The 21,133-nt window shown below is 38.8% G+C and overlaps 2 protein-coding genes across 2 annotated transcripts; both read right to left on the bottom strand.

Moving 5' to 3' along the window:
* Positions 1-123: 123 nt before the first annotated feature.
* Positions 124-12,662, bottom strand: LOC131685926 (arrestin domain-containing protein 4-like). Its single transcript, XM_058969961.1, has 3 exons — positions 12,311-12,662; positions 376-1,368; positions 124-317 (listed from the first exon to the last, which is right to left on the bottom strand). Exons 1-3 carry the CDS (start codon positions 12,423-12,425, stop codon positions 184-186), a joined length of 1,242 nt encoding a protein of 413 aa, XP_058825944.1. The 5' UTR covers positions 12,426-12,662; the 3' UTR covers positions 124-183.
* A 5,092-nt stretch (positions 12,663-17,754) lies between these two features.
* Positions 17,755-19,407, bottom strand: LOC131685930 (arrestin domain-containing protein 17-like). Its single transcript, XM_058969967.1, has 3 exons — positions 19,122-19,407; positions 18,772-18,903; positions 17,755-18,714 (listed from the first exon to the last, which is right to left on the bottom strand). The coding sequence occupies exons 1-3, from the start codon at positions 19,234-19,236 to the stop codon at positions 18,002-18,004; spliced, it is 960 nt and encodes a 319-aa protein (XP_058825950.1). The 5' UTR covers positions 19,237-19,407; the 3' UTR covers positions 17,755-18,001.
* Positions 19,408-21,133: the final 1,726 nt, after the last annotated feature.

Here is a 21,133-nt window from a genome sequence, read left to right as displayed (position 1 = left end):
TAATTATAATGATAACCACTTATCAGATAAGATAACATGTTTTTGAGAGGTCGCTGAGGATGGGGCTTGGTCATGCTGGGGTAGCGTACCAATACCAACGGATTGTTTACTAACAGTGCACCATACAACATTTATTAAATAGAAATAAAAACAAGTGTGTTTGTGGAGGAAGCCTAATAAAAATCACTGCTGGCTAGGACCAGAACCATCGAAATTATATACTGGGTATCGTGGTTTGAAGCCGGTTAGGGTAGAGTCTTCATCCTCTTGGAGATTCGTGGTATTAGCGTGCATTGCCTCCTCATATGATGGTGGAGCTGTGGAAAGTAATACAATGAAACTTAAAAATCATTACCTAAAAAGACATGGACTTACGAAGATCGATTAATGGAGTTTCAGTTCCTCCTGGGGGAGAAGCTGTGGTAGGTTCCACGGTTTGAGATGTTGTAGGAGCGCCAGCCTTATTGCCAGGAAAATCGGACTGAAGTCTTTCTACGTTGAATCCGTATGTTGGAGGGTGAGAGGGACGATCAACGCTGGTGTCTTCTGACGGTGCTCTTATCGGAGGTAATCCAGTTAGTGGGATAGTTCCAATGGTGATTGGTATCTTAAACTCTGGGATCTCTCCGGTGGAAATGTGGATGTAAACTACCAGGTCGTATGATATCGTTATCAATGGACTAACTGCACTCGGTGGAGTGGCTGGAATAGGGAGATTCCTTTCAAATTTAACCAGCCCCTGGGTGTGGGCATCGCGATTCTCAATCTTGGCAATACTCTGCGTATCGGTGCGTGATTTTTCAAATGGATCCGTTGCAAAGTATATCTCATTCTTATACAATTTTATTCGAATTCCCTGAATAATCACTTTGCTGCCGTTATTCCACTGTACCAACACGGGAATACTTTGTCCTGGAACGAATCCGGTGGACTGAACTTCCACCGTGATATCCAAGGGGTCCGATTTGAAAACCCACCAGCCAAATTGTTTGCTCAGTTCGAGCTTTTTCATTCCCCGAAGTGTCGGATCGTCGTTGAGATTGAGCTGCCGGAGAACGGTGATCGCTTCCCGGTAGATCGTATTCTGCTGGGTCGGTCTCTCCACACAGATTGTTATTGTGTAGCGAACGTGTCCATACTGGCCCTCGAATGAGGTTGGTAGTGTGTCGGGTAGTGCGCAGACGAATTTAAAAACGTGTGTACCCTGGGCTATCTCGAGCGGTGCCCCGTTCTCACCACCTACCACGTACGTGAGTGTGTTGAGGTAGTCTTCTCGGCCGCTGAATTGTTTCGAGCCATGTCGTTGTCCCTGCGGTGGACGTTTTTTCCAGTGGACCGCCGTGAAGCCTTCGATTTGGACGTAGACACCTGGTGATAGAACAAAGGTTTGTTTTCATGAATGATTGCTATGTAACATTTCTCGGGTTTGGAACATTTTGATAATTTGTATCATACTACACTTTTTAGACCGTCCATTCAAGTAATAGAATTAGGAAAAGTTAGTACAGCAGAATGCGACGATTGATCAAGATCTCAAGTTTTCTAAATAAAGCGTAATTTCCTTAATTTCAGTAGAATCAGTAGAATTATAGCATTAACAATAATGCACTGTGAATCGGTCGGTAGAGCCAAGTATACCTCGTAAGTAGAAGTTATCTGAACCTTCTGTTTGGCGGTCTCCTATCCGTAACACACCTTGGCCAATGCCGAGCATAGAATCCAAGCGAAGGACGGAAATAAACTGGATCAGACACCTGACAGGTAGGCTCCTGTAACCCAAGGTGAGTAAGCGGAAAAAGAATGTTGAAAGTGGGTGATGTCCATTAAATTAAGTCCCATACGTTGAAAATTAAATATGAGATTAATCAACATACGTTGGACAGCCGTAGTTCACGTGAGTTCTGGGTACGAGTGGTGTCTACGTTAAACGTCGTTTCTACTAAGGTGATTAAAGATGTGCAATCAAGAAAGCCTTGCCCTTATGATGACCACGACCTTCATTACCTAGATTACAAAAAAGGGAAAATTTCCCTTTTAACTCAAAGAGGTAGTATTTATATACGCATTTCGTCGACTTCTATCCAACTTCCTCAGTATATGAAGTCGACGAAATGCATATACGTCCAATTCAATAAATACTACCTGGTGGAGTTAAAAATTTTCTCGTCAAGTGGAATATTAAGAATATTCGAAAGACAGTCAACAGCAAGATGCAGTTCAAGGCAAACTGGCGTTCTGCGGCAAGAAAAATGACCAAGGAGGCTGTGCAAAACTGAATGGAAGGAGTCAAATGAAAGGCCCAGATATTCGCTGAAAAAGAAGCTTGAGTGAACATTTTGCTTTATTCTGTATGAATTTAACTTGCAAACGAAACATTATTTGATTTTGAAGCAAAAATCTGACCGTTTTTTGTTTCGATTATAGAGGTTTCACCCTTAGGGTTATTAGCCTCTTTTTCGGGTTAGAAAAATCGAACCCAGGTGAACAGTGTACAAGGCAATCGATTTACCAATTACGCCATACCCGCCTTAAGTTAGACCGTTTTACACACGTTGTTGCTAGACAAATTTTTGATCATGACACCATCCAGACCGCATGCGTTCATTGTTGCATAGAAATTAAGTACATCCTTCCTTTTTTTGTTTTGATAACGTCATGAAATATAAGCCCTAATATACAGTACAAAAACACAAAATAAGATTCAGATGTCGCCACGTATACCAATAACTAAGCAACCCTACATCAAAGAGAATAGGGAAAGAGACGAATAGTGTGAAGCCAAAAATACCTTATTGAGCAGACCAATCGGGCAATGTAAATAAACATTACTCATGCCTGAGTTGAAGGAGATAAGTATTGTACTTCTATCAAAAAAGAAATTTGAATTTTCATCAGAATTTAGTTCATTCGTGATTGTAAGGTGCATTCTAGAGTATATGTATGAGTAAAAATAAGCTTTAGAATTATTTCATCTCTTTGTTTCGAAATGCACATCGTTTGATAAACAAATCCATCGATCGACATACGGTTTGTTTTCAAAATATAATAGGAGTCATTTAAAGTGCTGCCTATAGAAGCGGTTGCCAAAATTCTAGTGTTGAAATCATCATAAAGGGCGTGTTGCCGTTTTGACTGATTTTCACTCTTCGTCTCTTTCCCTATTCTCTTTGCCCTACATCAACTCAACCAACTGTCATCGCAACAGCTACATACGTGCACCACCCGTCATCGAAGAAAACGATTAGCAATGGTCAAACCGTAGGATATTCTGGTTGCAGTTGAAAACTGGAAAATCCAACCAGCGACAAGCGTTTCTCAATCGGTAGGTTACTGGCAATCAGTTTTAGATAGTTCATTAATTGAAATTTCTGCTATGCAGATACGAAATCAATTCTGACACACTGTCTCCAACAACTCCAAAAGTTTGCGCTCTTGTGGACACGAAAAAAGGCCTTCCAAAGAAAGTAAGTGGCAACAAGCTTGAGGACCAAATGGAGGCGATGTTACCCCACGGCCTTTATTAGCAGGTCTAGATCGTCTCGTTCCAGTGACAAGACGATAGCAAGCTGTTTCGGTCAGCGGCATGCAAAGGAAAACGGGCGGTGGGAATGAATTGCCCTCGGAGCTTGATTATCCACGAAAACTCGTCTGTTCGCGCGATCTGTATATACATGTGCCATCGCGAGTGTGAGTGGTGGAAGCGCATCCATAATGGGATGTCAGCGGACGAATATGTTCACCGGGAAAAAGCGGTGTGGTGGTTATAGCTGGGGTGTTCCCACTGTAAGCGTGAATAGGAAGAAAATAGCACGGCTAGAATAAGCAAAAAGAAAGAGAGGTAAAAGTAGAAAGAGAAAGAACTGGTGCATAGTGCACTCGCGGCATTTTCCTGGTGATTCACGCACGTTGGAATCGACTACTTCGGGTCACAGGAGGTCGTCATCGGTAGAGAGTAAAGCGATGATCAATCAAAAATAATACCCTAAACGACGCCTTCTTAAAAATTTCTAAGTTTTCGCTATTTTTTAATCTCATTCACGAAATTTCGGGAAAACTTCCAGTGAAAATGGAAAGAAACAAATTTAGCTTCTAGAGCTGAATAATAACAAAAAAAACCTGTAGCGTTGCGACGGAAAGATTTGTAGTCTGGAACGCGTTGGATTCCACCTTCAAAACTACCACCAAAAAGGAACTCAAGCCCCAAAAGTATCCTTTTTAAAACGTGATGAACGTTTCGCGACGGGGGAGACTACAGCAGAATACTTATTCGTCACATGGAAAACAATTCTTCCCAAAATCGTGAATAAAGTACTATGAATTCTGGAACAGCCACGTTTTGCCTTTCTCAATAGAAAGGTATTGCAATTGCTCTGAAAACCGACTTTTTAACGGAGGGCCGAGTGACATATACCATTCGATTCAGCTCGTCGAGTTCGGCAAATGTCTGTGTGTGTATGTATGTATGTACGTCTGTGTGTGTGTACGCGAACACAATCTCACTCACTTTTCTCAGAGATGGCTGAATCGATTTTCACAAATTTAGCACCAAATCAAAGGTGCAACGTTCCCATAGGCTGCTATTGAATTTCTAATGGATCCGACTTCCGGTTCCGGAATTACAGGGTGGTGAGCACGATCACGCAGAAAATGTCGATTTTAATAAGTTCTGCAATGAATGTATAATGGTGAAAATTTTTCCAAAATGTGACCACAACTGCTTCGATTTGTAGTACCAGGTCACTAACAGCCATTCAAAGTCTTTTTGGTCACATTGGCCACCATCATCGGTTCCGGAAGCCCCGGCGGAAGTTATCCAAATTCGGAATAACACTCACATCGGTTTCTCAGAGATGGCTAAACCGAATCAACTAAACTTAGTCTCAGATGAAAGATGTTGCGTCCCCGTAAATGGCTATTAAATTTTATCCCCAACCGACTTCCGGTTCCGGAGTTACGGGTTGTGGCGTGCGATCACATAGCAAATTGTGATTCAAACTGATACCCCGATGAAAGCAAAAAAGGTAAAAATTTCGCTAAAATGTCTCTCAAACAACTCAAAATTTGCAGTTCTAGGTCACCGACGGCCAAACAAACTTTTGTTGACTACATTGATCACCATAGACGGTTCCGGAAGTGCCCGGGAAAAGCGGCCATCTTTCAAAACTAGCAAACTCATATCAGTTTCTCGGAAATGGTTAGGCCGATTTTCACAGATATAGCTCCAAATGATAGCTATATTATCCCCACAGATGTGTATAAAATTTTGTACGGATCGCTTATATGGTTCCGGAAATATAGACTGAACCGTCCGGTCACATATGAAATTCACATATAAGCCGGAAATCAAAAATTTTTTAAAGGGGGGACCCCATGAAATTTCAGAAATCGAATTCATATTTTTGATGCTAAAAATCTTTAAAATGCATGGAACGTCGAGATTTTATGTTATCTCGAAAAAATTTTTTTTTTATAAAAATCGACTTTTTGGAACTTTGCCGCTTTCGCACCTTTTTTCGGTTCAATATTACCGTGGTTGTTTTTTCTTTTACAAAATTTTAGAAATCGAATAATGATTTCTTTTCTTGTATATAGTTGTCATGTCATGTATTATAATAAAATGTAATATATGCATTTGAAAGCTTTTAATGAATATAAACAACGCAAACATTCTCGTGTTCATGATTGAGAAAGGCACAATTGCACCGCTAGGTGGATTAAAACAGGTTTTTACATTGGGAAAACAAGAGCATAAACTAATATCATGTGATTTATAATCATATTCAATTTCTCTTCCGTAACGCCTACATAACGCTTTTATTGGTGGCGCTATTTGTTGTTGTTTTGTGAACATCATTCACGGTTTTCACCATGTCATTACCAAATCCATTTTCTACACGTGATATTCACAACTTAATGAACTCTATTCAGAAGGTTGACTCGTGATTTTGATCATTGATTTAGGAACATTATTTAGAGTCCGACTATACGACGTGAACTAATACATAATCAATTACATCTTGAACATCTTGGTTTGGTTTTCGGGGTTGTGAATTAGTTCACAAAATCAAATAATATTTCTTCGTGGGCTTTTTCTTGCAACTCGGAATATTTTCCATGAATCCTTTCAATCATTGTGAGCCAGTGCATGATTCTTAATATATAGCGATTCAATATCTGTGCTCGTGAAATAGTTCACAAAATCATCAAATATTATTCATGTATACGTCAAATGATTCACGATTCCTAGCAATTCAGTCATGACTCACTATTCGTGCTTGTAAAATAGTTTACGAAACCATAAAATGTTATTCATGTATTCGTGAACCGGTTCATGATTCCTACTGTATTAGTTACAACTCACCTTTCGTGGTTATGGCATAGTGCACAAAATCTTAAAATAATTTTCATGTATTCGTCAACTATTTCATGATTCCTGGTAACATAGACACGATTGACCATTCGTGCTATTTCGCGAGCAAAATTGGAAAATATTCATGTATACGTGATTCATGAATCCTAGCAATTCAGTCAGTCCAGCTGCTAGCTACTAGTAATAGGTGCGAGCAGCAGACATAAGAAAACTACTAGTACCTCGAACATCGTCATTGAGTTGATAAGGCTCAATGTGATGTCTGGACAGAAAACGAAAACTGCGCTGTGCGCCAAAAATACAACATACAGCCACAAATCGTTTCGAGTTAGTCAGTTCACAAAACAAGATACCGGAAATCAGTCACACTTTCACTATCCAGTTCATATTGTCACGTCACTCCGAGTGAAAATCCGATAGTAATTAAAGAAACATCGCGATAAGACGAAAAGAAATTACGAGTATCAAGAACATGATTTACATTATGCCATGTATCAAATTCGTAAGTGAACTCAAGAAAATCGTGACTAAAATCCTGAAATCATGAACATAAAGCACACCATTCTGCCCGAACAGTCCGATAGTACATCATCAAAACAGCACAATTACGTGAATATGAATTACAAAAATCGTGAGTAAGGTACTGAAATCATCAATATAAATCTCTGCCGGAAAAATCCGATAGTAGATGCATGAATAAAGTATCACAGCCCAACAAACATTTCGTGGTTTTATAAACGTTTTAACAGTTGCTTTATTCAGCTCTAGCTGAACATTGGAAGTATACGTGTAATCATATATCGTTTATTCCACCCTTAAACATCCGGGATTTGGAAAATTTATTCAGCTTGTCTGATTAAGACACATGAAAGAACAATTCTTCAGCACGTATACATCCTGAAGAAATCCACAGTTCAGCTTTATCAATAAACCTTTTCGTTACCGCTATTCAGCTGAGAGAATTATCATAGGAAAATTGTTAAAAAAGACATTTATTTCAAGTTACACACGCCATCAATCCTCTTTGGAAGCCATATTCTTTTATTAGTGTTACGTTACAGTTAGAGAAAAATTGTATTACCTTGTTGGATATCATATCACGTACCTGGATCCGAACCAGCAACCTGTTGAATACTAAGCACTTACCTTACTGTCTACACCAATCTTGCATACATCGAATGCTTAAGATTTCACCGATGTACCGACAAGTCTAGGCTGCTGAATAGAGTCTGTACAAAGGCTACAATAGCTTTTCATAGATTTGAGTGAACCTAGTTGGCTTGGGTTCGAATCCCAACCTACGATAATTTTTTTATTTCATTTTTTTTTATTTAATAATTTTTAGAACATTCGGGAATTTTAAATTACATAATTTATTTATTTCAAAAATGATGATTATAGTCGTTTTTGTTTCCAAGGTGAGGATTTATGGTTGTCACAAAACATTTAGATAAGTAAAAATGGGTGTTATATGAAAGTGGTGGTAACTGAATGATGGATTGAAGTCATTTATAATTCTAAGGTGGCAATCTCCTCAATTTATTTACTACTCCCTGCCAAATGATTTTCTTTGCATTGTGATTTTTTTTGGTAAGCGGAAGTCGCTGTTCGAATTCAATAGTTTATTTATTTATATCAATTAAGTTCGCCAGCGTGAATAATCATTTCATTGTACCTTTGTTTGCAAGTCGTTGGATAGAAAATAATCATGGTAACAATGCTGGTGTCAAAAATTTATAGCAACGTTGGAAAAAAAAGTTTCTCTTATGTGTTCAATATGAGAATATTCATGTTTCACAAGTAAACAGACCGTTTCGAATTAAAAGGTAAATTTACATAAACGAGGGCGCGTGTGATTTGGTAAGCTTGTACATTGAAAAACTGTAAATCGTGTATTTCCCGTGGTGAAAACTCAGTAGATATAAAAAAACTAAATAATTTCTTTATTTCTTTATTCATTTATTGATCTATTGCTCCTTAACTGTAATATATGCAAAACATCTCAATTGGAATATACCGAAATAATAAAAAAATCCTTCACTTAATAGTAAAAAAAAAAATTGTGTGTGTATTGGGACTCGAACGCAGGTCGGTTGCCATTCGTCATGATTTGCTTAACGCGCCAATTTTTGTAGTAGTTACAATTACCTTTGTTAAACACATAATTCAGCTAAAAGTCAAAGGTGGTATAACGGCAAATGTAAAGGTAGAAACAACCTCTTGAAGACATGTAGTGCAGCTTAATGATTAAAGGTAATACTATTGGTAACAGCATCGTTTATTCAACTCGCAATTCAGTCTAATTAAGATGGTTGAATACAAGCTTTAATATTGTCGCTATTACATTTATTAGCAGTATAGTTCAGCCTAGTTGGAACTGGCGAACACTGGATTTTAAATAGGCTGAATAAACTGTTAATGTTTAAATAGTTCAGCGAAAGTTTTATTCAGCTTACATAACCTTTAATCTGCTTTAAATCAACACGTAGTCTTATAGTTCAGCTCCTAATGTTTGTTGGGAGTAACGTGATGATAAATGAAAATCGCAATCAAGCTTCTGAAATTATGAATATCGTTTAAATGTCGATGTTTCCTTAAATTATGAACGAGAATCATAACAAAAACTAAATATGTCCAGGGCACAACCACAATAACCCAACCAAACTAGTTTTTTGAGAACACATGTAGTTTCATAAATAGGAGGTTTATTATCCACAATGTTAGGAACTTGGTTACGATTTCCGTGTATCCTTCAGTTCACGAAATCGTGATTTTTGCTCATGAATTTATGAACAAACATTTTTCCGTGCATGGATGAATTGTTCGAGAGATTGTCTAGTGCTGCATAGGATTTAGAAGAAAATCTCAGAGTAGCGTTGATTCTGGGAAGACTGCCGAGTTTTTATAAAATTCTGACAACTCCACTAGAGGGTGTTACAGATAATCTTTTAAAGATACGGCGATGAAGAGAAACATGGTTCGCGATAGCAGCAATAAGAAAACAACCGTCAAAAAGGTGGGTCTCAAGATAGACCGCTGGAAATAAAAATGAAATGCGTAAAACTGGCCGACGAGAAATTAGGTTGAAGGGCAGACATGCGGTACCATTGAGTGTTGTGACGAGAACGGCCAATCCAGATGAATGAGCAGTAGCCCTGTACACATCTATCTTTGCCGTGAACCTAGCGGTACTAGCGCTGATATAAAAGAATGCGAAGGTGATATTTGAAACTTGCGGATGCCGAATTTTGCGGGTATAATTGACAATTGCCAGTGCGGGCTATGCACACTGAAGAAGCCTGAGGAAGTCGTTTTGGCGCCGCAGTCCGCAATTAGCCGGATGGAACAGGAAATAATAGTTAGCGGTGCTAGAATGTGGCACCATAGAGCTATCTTCAAGGAATCGTTCTCGTTATCGGAGCGACAATGGAACTGCAAAAATGAGAACCATCTGAATACAGATTGTTCTGCCATGGAACAGAGTACCTCGACCATATTCCACGTACTACCTAATGCTTTCATGTCTAATGGCTTTTCTCATCAAGGTCTACCAAGATAGTTCGACTGGTTCCTGAATGGTATACTTTCGATTAAAAACTATATCGTTGAACTGCATAACTGATGGGTTGGAGCTGATAAAATGGTTCTCGCCTGTGACTGAGTTTGAAAGGTAAAGTCAGTGCCTGTCTTCAAACAAGGTAACAATATCACTAACAGAAAGTACGTTGCATTAAAGTGTCATATCTACATTCCAGCTCACGATGTGGAGATCGACGGTGTTGACAGCGAAGCAAGTTTCATAGTGTCTGTTCTGATAAAGGACGGGGAACCTTCAATCAATTAAAATACTAGAGTGCTAACAATTGCACTCAACGTCAAGCGAAGGTGAGTTACGCTATAGTGAAAGGGAGGAGTGTAACTATTCGCCTGCAAGTGTTTTAGAATGCGACTAATATAGGAAAATCATGCGGACCATGCTTGAAGGGAGATAACTGAGAAGAGTGTTCAAACGACGTAAAAACTGCGGGTGGATAAACTGAAACGATCCGTCAAAGATAGCTTCGAACACGCTGACTCTGAAATGCTTTAAAGCGTTCTCCCACTTATCATTGAAACACGGTACGTTATCTTGCTATTGCGATAATACCTCTTACGACCCTCGTGAACACCTTCGGTCTCGCTTGAAAACTTTAGGAAAAATCAATAATCTGGCCTCTGTGAGCTTTCTCGTAAAGCTCCTAAATTATTTCAAATGAGGGTAAAAGCTCTGTTACAAATTCGACGATAATACCTCCTAGTTTTGGAAAATGAAATACAATCCACGTTCCCAACATTTCCTGGAACATCAAAAACCCAAAAATATTACATTTTACGATGGATTGATCCCCTTAATAGCGATCATTTGCCGATTGTCATAACAATCGCTACCGGTACAAGACCATCGCATAGAATTAATGTTTTGTATGATCTAACAACGATTTCCAAAAAAATCCAATTTAGACACCGGCTTCTTCCTGAGAAGGAATAAAAGTTTTAGGCTGGTTTTATTCTCAACATCGCGATTCTAAATCAAATGAAGCACGTACTCGACGCAATGGTGGGAGTATTCAGACGTGTACGTAAAAGAAACATTTGCGTTTATACTTCCTGTAGGTTAGAAGGCCCGGAAACTTCAGAAAGTACGTCGCGTTGGAAACAAAAATGAAAAGTTTGATATAAATAAACTAGCCAATTCGTCGATGGGTTAACGAGCGAAACACAAATGAGCACTCTTTGGACCACGGCTTGACGTATGCGAAGCTGAAATAATAATAACAAAAGCCATATTCCTTTCGTTGAATATTCTATTTGTCTAAGAAGGTTTGTCCGGATTCGGCACCCGGCACAAAAGTCAATTGCTCTGTCATCGTGCACCAATAACGCCTCCGAATCAGACAGAATCAAATTCAACTTGTTGAAAAACTTGCTTGACTCTGCCAAAAGACGCTCGTAGAAACTTCTTGCGAATAATATTCTTACTCATGATTGAAAGCAAGAAGGGTCATCCCCATCCTTAAATTCGGAAATCCAGTTTCCGAGCGCAATTCATATCGTTCGATATTCAGAAGTTGTTTGAGAAAATAATCCAATTCCAGCTCGACAATTGGGTCGAAGCTAATGCTTGCAGAAACACAATTTGGCTTTATTAGAGTGAAAGGTGCGAATGATTGTGAACTTGGAATATCTCGTTTAATCTGTAATCTATTCTGTTTAATATTTGTAGTGTATATGAACTTAATGGTCGTTTTCGAGGCGATATTTGTAAATTTTCTTATAGTTATAAAAATCTGTACTCAAACCTTTTGTATAGTTAAAATTTGTGTTGTGTTAATGGAACCTCTTTGCAACATTCAATTTTCGTTTTTATTGTTCTCGAAATCGTGTATATTTTTGAATACCTTTGCTGAAATTAGTGGTGTGTAGCAGCCGATAAATATCCCGAATCGGTATAATACATTGTCAGTTTATTGTCAAAATATTAAATATTCTGATCTTCTTGCAAATAACAGCAAAATTGTAGAGCGTGCATAGCCTAGTTGGTGAGTCGACTACTTTGTACGCAGATATCCTGGGTTTGTTTCCATACTCCGTATATAGAGTTAGAGATTTTTTCAACCCAAAAAATGAGGTGAATTACCCTAAGATTAAAACCTCTATAATTGATAATTAAGATGAATGCTGTAACACTAATCTTAATCCTCTTAACCACAAGACAAACAACACTTCCGTAATTTTATCCCCGCGTCATACATTGCGTCACACAATCCATCGGCGACTGCGTGAGTCACCCACCGAACCGACAAAGCGGAGATGTTTTGATTTCTGCGCGTCGCGCTTGCGAGCCTTCGATGATCAAGGTCATACACCCTGACTCGAAAGTTATCACCGGTTTCGACTTACCAGTTACCGATTCGGCCTCGGAAAGTTGCAGTACTGCAGTTCCGTTCAATGTTTGACCCACGTAAAATATACTTTGAGGGTTGTTTTCAAACTTGATTTCACAGGTCACCGTCATTGTGCCGAGCTATCGAACTTATGGTTGATTTTTTCCGAAATAAACGAGGAAACAACAAATATCACTTTAGACTGCTGCATAGAGTTACTTATATCCGACTTCTTCGAATATCCAAGAATGACTGTTGAAAACCTAATTGGCAAAGTTTATGTTCACTGGTAGTAGCACTAATATTGGTTCAAAAAATATCCAGCATGAGGCGCGTGGTGCATGTATACTGGATAAACCAAATAAATGTCTGTTTCTTTTTCGTTTGACGCTCACTATTCCGGCAAGCTCTGAACACGTACACCAAAGCCGCCACCTGATACTATCAACCTGGCTATCAACGTGTACCTATATGATACAGACGCGCCGCTGCAAAGTTATTTCGCGATGAATCTCATTGTTGCACATCACCGCATACACATCAGGGTAGGCGAGAAAACCAAAATTCACGAAAAACTCGCTGAATCGCGAAGGTCAGTTATTCGAATAATGACGTCGATTGAAGTGATTGCTTTTGGTGGTCCTTTGTTTATGTTGTCACTTAAACATAAATTGTGGTGATAACTCATCCAGGGTTATTGGCCTACTTTGATCCTGTATGCTAATTACTACTCGGCCTGCAATCGTTGCAATGCGTTGAAATTGGTGTTTATATATTTGCTTTGGGTTAGAGTCAAATAAAAATGATCCGATTTTCTTCCTACCTTTCCTTTGAATGTATAAAATGCTTTGAATATAAATGGCAGACGCTGGTATCGCGAGCTTCAGATGACTAGGATGATAATAGGAACTGGATGATGATGGGCTCAAGATCCCACATTAACTATGATATTGTTAGCAAGTTGGAAGCAAAACCTTCCAACCGCTAATTATTGCGCAACTTCCAGTCATCTAATTGAGCTGTTTCCACATACAGGCACTTTGGCTGTTATAATGAATTCTGTAAACATAATTAATACTGGTGTTTAGAGGTTTTTTGGTTTAGTGGAGCTATTTTATTTCCTTTGCATGAATGAAAACCTTTTGGAATCGGAGATAATTTTATCACCACATTGGAATATAAATCTTAGTTTTATATACATATATTAGATCAATTACACAAGTTTACAAAAAAAACTAAGTTGCGAGAAAAAGTATTTTCTAGGCTTAGTTTGGGTAACTGAGTACGAAAACAATATTCATTCTTTTTTTCAATGAAACATTTTAGAAATTTTTTAAAAAAACATTTTTTTCTTCTTTTAATTAGTTCAGTTCAGGGGATATGTCCTTTCTAAAAATATATAATATCTGTGGATTACATGTATTTTAGACTGGTCCAATTTTTGACTTTTAGCTCCACCAGGCTCTACTGATTCCTTTTATGGTCCTTAGTAATAGTGCAAATTTTGGTACCGATCAGTTGTGTTTATATGGAAGTTTGCATGGAAAATCGGTTAACATTGAAAATACATTCCTAAAAATTCACCTCATCAATCAATTAATCAGAATTCTATTTATTTCTAGAGGTATTCTTCTACTGAACACATTTGGGGAACATAGTAAGTTTATGAAAATTCATTCAGAAAAGTTATTAACTAAAGAAGCAGCACGATTTCAAAACAAGTGGATTTTATTATTAATCATAGCAACCCTGCTTGAATAGCTCCATCGTTATACAAGTGTAAACTAGACTTGCCACCCACCGCTCGCGAATGGAAGTTACAGCTTTTCGAACAGTGTTGCTATGATAAATAATAAAATCCACTTGTTTTGAAGTCATGCTGCTTCTTTAGTTAATAACTTTTCTCAGCGAATTTTCATAAACTTACAATGTTCCCCGAATGTGTTCAGCAGAAGAATACCTTTAGAAATAAATAGAATTCTGATTAATTGATTGATGAGGTGATTTTTTAAGAATTTATTTTCAATGTTCCATATAAATTTCCATAGAAATTTTGAAATTTTTGGATGGTAGACACAACCGATCGGTACCAAAATTTGCACAATTACTAAGGACCATAAAAGGAATCAGTAGAGCCTGGTGGAGCTAAAAGTCAAAAATTGAACCATTATAATGTATATCTTCAAGGTTACAAGCGGTCGCAAATTATACTTGTTCAACTTTGGTTGCTACAGTCTACTTGCTACTTCGGCCGGAGTCAGACCTACAATCGAGCCAAGTGAACAACAGGCCTCTCGATCTAGTGTGCAATGTTTCGAGAACAAAGGAAACAGTTGACTATCCTTGTCATCATGAGTAAAGTTAACGAAAAAGCTCTGCTCAGACCCAACACCGCGGTCGTTGACTTTACATTTTGTTCGATACAACCGAGTTTTCGTGAAGTGAAAATGCAGCTAGGCGTTCGGAAGTGGAGTACCTTCAGTATCGTCATCTTCGCAATGCAGTATTAATATCATTCAACACGTTAGCCCAAGCCGAGCGTTTCGTTTGACAGAGCAACTTAAAACATGTGGTTGAAATTGACAACGTTGAAATAAAGATTCCCGTCTATATTGAAAATTACTATATAGATGTAAGGTTACATGACCTATCACCCCGTACCCCTCCTGAGCAAGTTGCACAAGTTGAGTTGCTTCTTCCTGGGTACACCTTACGGCGTTTTGTAGGACGATGTGTGTCGAAAGACCTGTTCCCTCCTACTTTGCTACAAAACTCAAAACTCATGGAACTACAATTAAACAAACTACGCCATCGGCGGATTCAGGGGGAGGGTCCTGGGTAGGGTTATTTATGAATGGTCCCTAAGAGGCAAATTCCTACATGCAAGGGCTGTAATTAGACAGCACATCATAGACAATATTGTACGGAAGATGCAGAGGAGAATGTATCTCAACCAATTGCCAACTCATCTACGCCAAACCAACCCAAAAAGAGTTCAGGCAACCACAAACGGTAGCCAAATTGGTTGCAGCAATTTAGACCACAATAAACTGCAAAAGAAGCACTCGGCACCTCAAAATCAACTCTAAGCAATGGACATGGAAGGCAACAACAATGACGACGGATTTGCACTGGTCTACCATAAGTGAAAAACAAGAGAGAATTAAATGACCCCCTGAAGCAGCACAACATATAAAAGATCCAGGGCACCGTAAAGCTGCCGCTATGAGTCTTGTCAATAATCTTTGTTTGCTCGAACATTTATGGAAAGGGTAGATCACTAGCTTTCGAACTGTTGTCGATCGGATGTTCACACGAAACAAATGAGCATCCAAAACATTTTTTCAAAAGAATCTCGACCACGTTTATTTGGAGAAGGAAACAAGCATTATCTTCGAGTTTAGCGACTTTAATTTGATTTAGAAAGCTTCGTTTTCTTAGCTTGACGTGATTACCTCAAAATTGTTATTGGATTTGGAATTTCAGTTTTGATGCATGCTCAGTAATTTGCGATTCTCATTCATTAAATGAAATTAATGCAATGTGCATCTAATAATGCAACTAGAACATAGTTTAAATGAGAAATATGCACACCGATCAGGCTTCCGTCTTACAATACCACCATTAGCTCGCAAATTTACAGAATCGAGCATCGACAAATAAATATCATTGCTAGTGTATTTTCGTTTCCCCAGCAGTAAGTTCAATATCTAAGTTACCAATATCATTCTGAATCTCAAAGCGAAAACGAGCGTGCGGAGAGAATAATGAAAACGCTCTGCTACATGCTTGCTTTGTCCTGGCCCGTTGTCTCATTTTCGATTTCGCAAAGTGCTAGTGGTATGGATAGAAGCTTCGTTCTTTCGTCAGTTTCGCCTGATTTTGGCAAATGAAAAAAAAAACATTTTCCGACTCTGGTTGTAGTAGATCCATTTTCCTTAGCAGTTTTGACATATGGTGCGACTCGTGGGCGTCTACCCTGGGTATGGGCACAGGGTTCTTTAATGTAGGTGATACCTCGAGCAGATTTGCATTCGTAGGTCAAGTAAGATGGAATAAGTTGGTAGCTGCATTCTAACCATATGAGCCCTGTTAAGAATACCGGGGAAAAACTTTCTCCAGGGGATTCCACTTATCTTTATTTCGATATGATTTCCTTTTATTATTTTAAAAATGCGCGGTGCCAAATCATGTAGGCGACTTCCCGTAATATCCTTATCGATATAAACAGGAATCTTGGTGATAATGTTATCGTACTCGATGTATTGTTCCATGTTATTCACCATGCAAAAAAAATCTGCACCGTATAGTATACTAAACATTATCAGTACAACATTTTTGTATGGTGTAGTTGAAAGTGTGTCACTGTGTAAGGTTCATCGGATATTCCTGGCCGTATTTCAAAGAGTACTTATCTTGTTCTGGTGCTTCCAGAATCAAACCAGCGAAGTACTCATATTCTTCGGTCGGAAGCAGCTCTTTCATCGAAACAAGAGTAGAGGAAATCATCGCATTTCTTTCTAATCAATAGTTAGTGTCGAGAACGTGTGATAAGGCAATCTGTACCTGTATTTAAAATTACCGTATTCAATTTGTCGCATGTATCCCAAGCAATCAAAAGTTTGTAGAGAGCTACTGAAGCTTCTGGTGTTAAGTAATTCTCCCAATTAAACGTTATTATTTATAATAGCGATTTAAGCAGCTTTCAAATATCATAACAGCTTAAGTATACTTTTGAAGTATTTTCCGAACTTTTGCTTGTTTGAGATTGTATATCATAGAGGATCAATTTTCATTGAAAATGGTTACCCATTAAACGTAGTGTGAGTTACGGTTTCCTAAAACCAGCTGCGGAGAAGGCAACAGGCGGCGGGGGTGGGTGGGTGCACAGAACCAATACAATGTTTGTTGTTCGTTTGACAAGCAACGCTATAGAAGTCAATGGGAAGATTTTCCCCTACAAGTAATACTGAGCACAACTGATTACAGTCCAATACATTGGTCATCTTAAGCATGTTGTCATTGGTCACACATATCCTTGCCAGTGACTTGGTCCGCTGACAACACCGTCAATCTCAACGTTGTGCGATGATATGTAAACGCGATACACACGCGTAAAAAGCTTATAGAGAGGGGCACCTAGTTATCTGGTCTAGGATTATCAAAGCTAAAGCAAAAAATATATTAATCGACTTTTACTTTATCTGGCCTTTCAGATAATCGAAAAGTCAGACCCCCAAAAACTGGTATGACTGCTACTTTATGACTTTAATTTAAGTCAAAAATAACCATAGGACGACTCGAGCATTTTAAGCCATTTAATATTAATTAAGGCTTGTGTTATTTTCTATTGAGCATTTCCGTTTTTGAGAGCATTGTGTTTAGACTACCTGAACTTGTTAATAATTATACCAGTATAAGACAGGACTTTCGAGAAACGAAAACGAAAAAGCTATCGTATGAGCAGTGAACAACTGACCTGGTGGTCATAGCCTCTTCATAATATATTTATGTAAATATACACTGGAATGAGCGTATTATGGTTATTATTATCATTGTGACACTTCAACATTAACAAGCAAACGTGACAACACTTTGCAAAATATCGCTATAAATAATATGTGTATGTATAATGTTAACAAGCACTCCAAAAACAAATAGGTAACTATAACCTAAAACCAGACTTTCACTGTTGATCGCTGCGTATTTATGATTCCAGTTCCATGATAGTCGACTCACGCCGGTCTCCGTTGAGTGGAATCGTTCCAATGACGACGGGAATGGTTAACTTCAGCAGCTGATGCACTGCACCAACCTCCAGTTCCGCCACCAGCTCGTACTCGATTTTAATCTTTTTGCAGCAACTATCACTTCCACTGGAAGCCGGTAGCTGGGGTACTATCAGGCTTTCCTCGTATTTCACCTCATCGCTTTCGTCTGTCTGATCGAGTTCAATCTGAACTACATCCTCGCGGTCGATCTTCAGCTTCACTCGAGGCGTATCGCTGGTGTACGTAACCACCATCACCAGCTTGAGATGAATGGACTGAATCTTCGAATTGCTTCCATTGTTAACCTCCAGCACCAGGGCGATTCTCTGTCCGGGGACATACCCTGTAGCGGAAGTTTGCAACGTGGCTATCAAGGGACCAGTTCGGCAGGGCCAACAACGGAACGCCTTACTGATCTCAACCCGTGCCGGACCACGAATCGAGGGTGGTTCCGCACTCAGATCCACCCTTCGTAACACTATAAATTCAATCGTGAATATCTTATCTGCCTTCCAGGAACGTTGTAAAATCACAGTGATTATGTACTGGATGCGACCTTGCTTCCCTTCAAAGGTAGCCGGCAGTGATTCCGGCAGAGGGCAATCGAAGCTGTACGTGTGCTTCCCGGCTGGAACGTCCATCGAGTCACCTAAAGGTAAATTAACTTTAAAAATATTTAATTGAATCAAGGATTTTCTTCCCGTACCATCTGCTCGCAGCAAATCAATTTCCGAGTGTAGGCAAGCTTCACTGCCCTTAAAAGTGGTACTATAACGATTGGGGCCTCGGTGCTGTATCCATTTTACGTGAGCAACGCCAGCTATAATAAGTTTTATTCCTGTGAAAAAAAAAATAAAACAATAATCCCTAAATTTTTGGCATTCTTTTTACATTATACGCGTCAACCATTCTATTGCGTTCTAGTGCGCCTGGTAGGTATGCCGTTTGCGAAGCAAACCAGACAGTCGCGCCCATTTTCTCACCCCACCCCTTAGAGCTTTCACACAGCAGCATCTGAACTTAACAAAGCAGGAAGGAAAAAAAACTTATGTTTACCGTTCAATTTCTTGGTCTCAGAAAACGTTAGGTCAATGCTGCCGTCCAATTTTTCACCACAGTAGTACACCTTGTTGGTATCGTTTCGTAGCCGAAACTTACAGGTGGTTGGCATGGTCGCAAATGCCTATGGGGACGCGTTTAGCACAAACAACACGATCGGAAGGCTGAAGCCTACTGGGTGAACACGATTAGCAATGACTTTTATGTCTGCCTCGATGGTTGCGCCAGCCACGGAATCCTAGTAAACACTGCGAAGGAGGTCAGAGTGGGTATACCCTGGAGGCGCAACAGTGCTACTACGTTAGGACGCTTTCTGTGTTTGCTCAAGGGAGAAAGGCTCGTCTGTATTGGTGTGTTTGCTGTTGTCAACGGTTGGCGAAAACTCAATTTCACACCTTTCCGCTCGTTTCATGTCTGTCGCACAGGGTAGAGTGGGGTAAATCATTAAATCGTAGTTATTGTGGATGCAATTTTAAAAATTACAACCAAAACAACTGAACAATAGGATTACAGTGTAAAGTACTGAAATCAAACTATTTGGACGGAATATACAAAATGTTACCTAAGACATTTTCAGTATCTATAAGGAGTAGTTCCATTCTACGCCCAAAATGAGGAATAGTTTCCCTACACCCCTTTTCTCGACGTAAAAAACTCGCGCATGCGCAGTACAAGTTGCATATCTATCAGGCGTGAGGAGACATTGTACTGGGTAGCATGGAGTAATTCATTCAATTTAACGTTACATGCTCATTCACTTTCGGTCGTGCACTATCTGATAACACATATATATTGCACATATTTGTTGCACATAATGAAGAAATTTTGTGATGAATGGAGGCACGGAATGCAACCGAAAAGTGGTTAGGTTGTAGTTAGAGAGAGTTTGAAATATGAATTGAGTGTTTTTGTTCTATGATATTAATCTATTGAAGTAGAATACTTCAAATATTTCTATTTATTCGGTTCATCTAGTTGAATGTAAATGACGTTGAACTGAAGGGGCTGGAGTCCTCCCACTTTGCATGTCGTGAGAATTTCCTACAATATTCAGACTTTCTACTTTTTGTAGTGAATTCATAAGAAATAATTCATTTTTCTAATCTATTTGTGTTAAAACTGCGTGCTTGTTTTTCTAGTTGCTAAAATAGTAACAAAGTAAGCGTGCGCCAAGTTGCTAGTATATCCGTCATACGAAATGAGATTTTCAGTACACTAAATGCTTATTTTGGGCCGCTCAAAATTATGTCATTCTTGTCGCGAAAACAATCGATAGTTTTGAATTGTAACCACACTTTGTTTACTACTGTTAATCATTAGTTTTGACCTTTTTGTACACTTTTCTTTTTGCTAGCTTGTTGTGAGTAAATATTATTTGAATTAAGTATGTTTCTAGACATTTTCTTGCTTATCGCCGTTACGATATTCCTTAAACATAGTTGAGGTACCTAATGAGTCTGCTTGAGGCCGGGCTTGTGGAGTACGGTTTCTAGCAAAAACAAGTGTCGGACTAACATTTCTTCGTTTGCCTGTTGCGAGCTACGTTCGGGTCTGACCGGTGTCGGAATTGATGAATAAACAACTTGACTGGACCAGAAGTTCTACATAGAAGGATGATTTGTTTTACCCAGACATTATCATATATTGATCCTCTGTGCAATTTCAACTACTACCGATCAATAACGGAGTAGCAACCGGGGGTTATCGCACAAGTTCACCTTCATGCTCAAGTGCCTAACTGTCATTGAACTGAAAGAAATAACTATTTATTTAATTCTTTTTGCCTTTCTCAATAGAAAAGGTATTGCAATTGCTCTGAAAACCGACTTTTTATCGGAGACCCGGTTGGCCGAGTAACATATATCATTCGATTCAGTTTGTCGAGTTCATTATTTCATGAAATAACGAAATTCTTGTGTTAAATGATCGGGATTATGCACTGATAATTTTGTATTATACTTTGAAATATTCTTTTGAAATATTTTTTTTGCTTGATAATATTTTTGGTT

Source organism: Topomyia yanbarensis, chromosome 2 (assembly GCF_030247195.1).
Source record: "Topomyia yanbarensis strain Yona2022 chromosome 2, ASM3024719v1, whole genome shotgun sequence".
Classification (NCBI taxonomy): domain Eukaryota; kingdom Metazoa; phylum Arthropoda; class Insecta; order Diptera; family Culicidae; genus Topomyia; species Topomyia yanbarensis.
The sequence above is the reverse complement of the archived record's forward strand: the minus strand, read 5'-3'. Positions and strand labels throughout refer to the sequence as shown.

Bases quoted from the DNA above. Each gene is read 5' to 3' on its own strand.
- LOC131685926 (XM_058969961.1), bottom strand. From the start codon at position 12,425: ATGACGGTGACCTGTGAAATCAAGTTTGAAAACAACCCTCAAAGTATA. The intron at 1,369-12,310 runs GTAAGTCGAAAC...TTCTATCACCAG, and splicing joins CGAGGCCGAATCGGTAACTG to GTGTCTACGTCCAAATCGAA. The intron at 318-375 runs GTAAGTCCATGT...TACTTTCCACAG, and splicing joins AACTCCATTAATCGATCTTC to CTCCACCATCATATGAGGAG.
- LOC131685930 (XM_058969967.1), bottom strand. From the start codon at position 19,236: ATGCCAACCACCTGTAAGTTTCGGCTACGAAACGATACCAACAAGGTG. The intron at 18,904-19,121 runs GTAAACATAAGT...TTTTTTTCACAG, and splicing joins TGAGACCAAGAAATTGAACG to GAATAAAACTTATTATAGCT. The intron at 18,715-18,771 runs GTACGGGAAGAA...ATTTACCTTTAG, and splicing joins TGATTTGCTGCGAGCAGATG to GTGACTCGATGGACGTTCCA.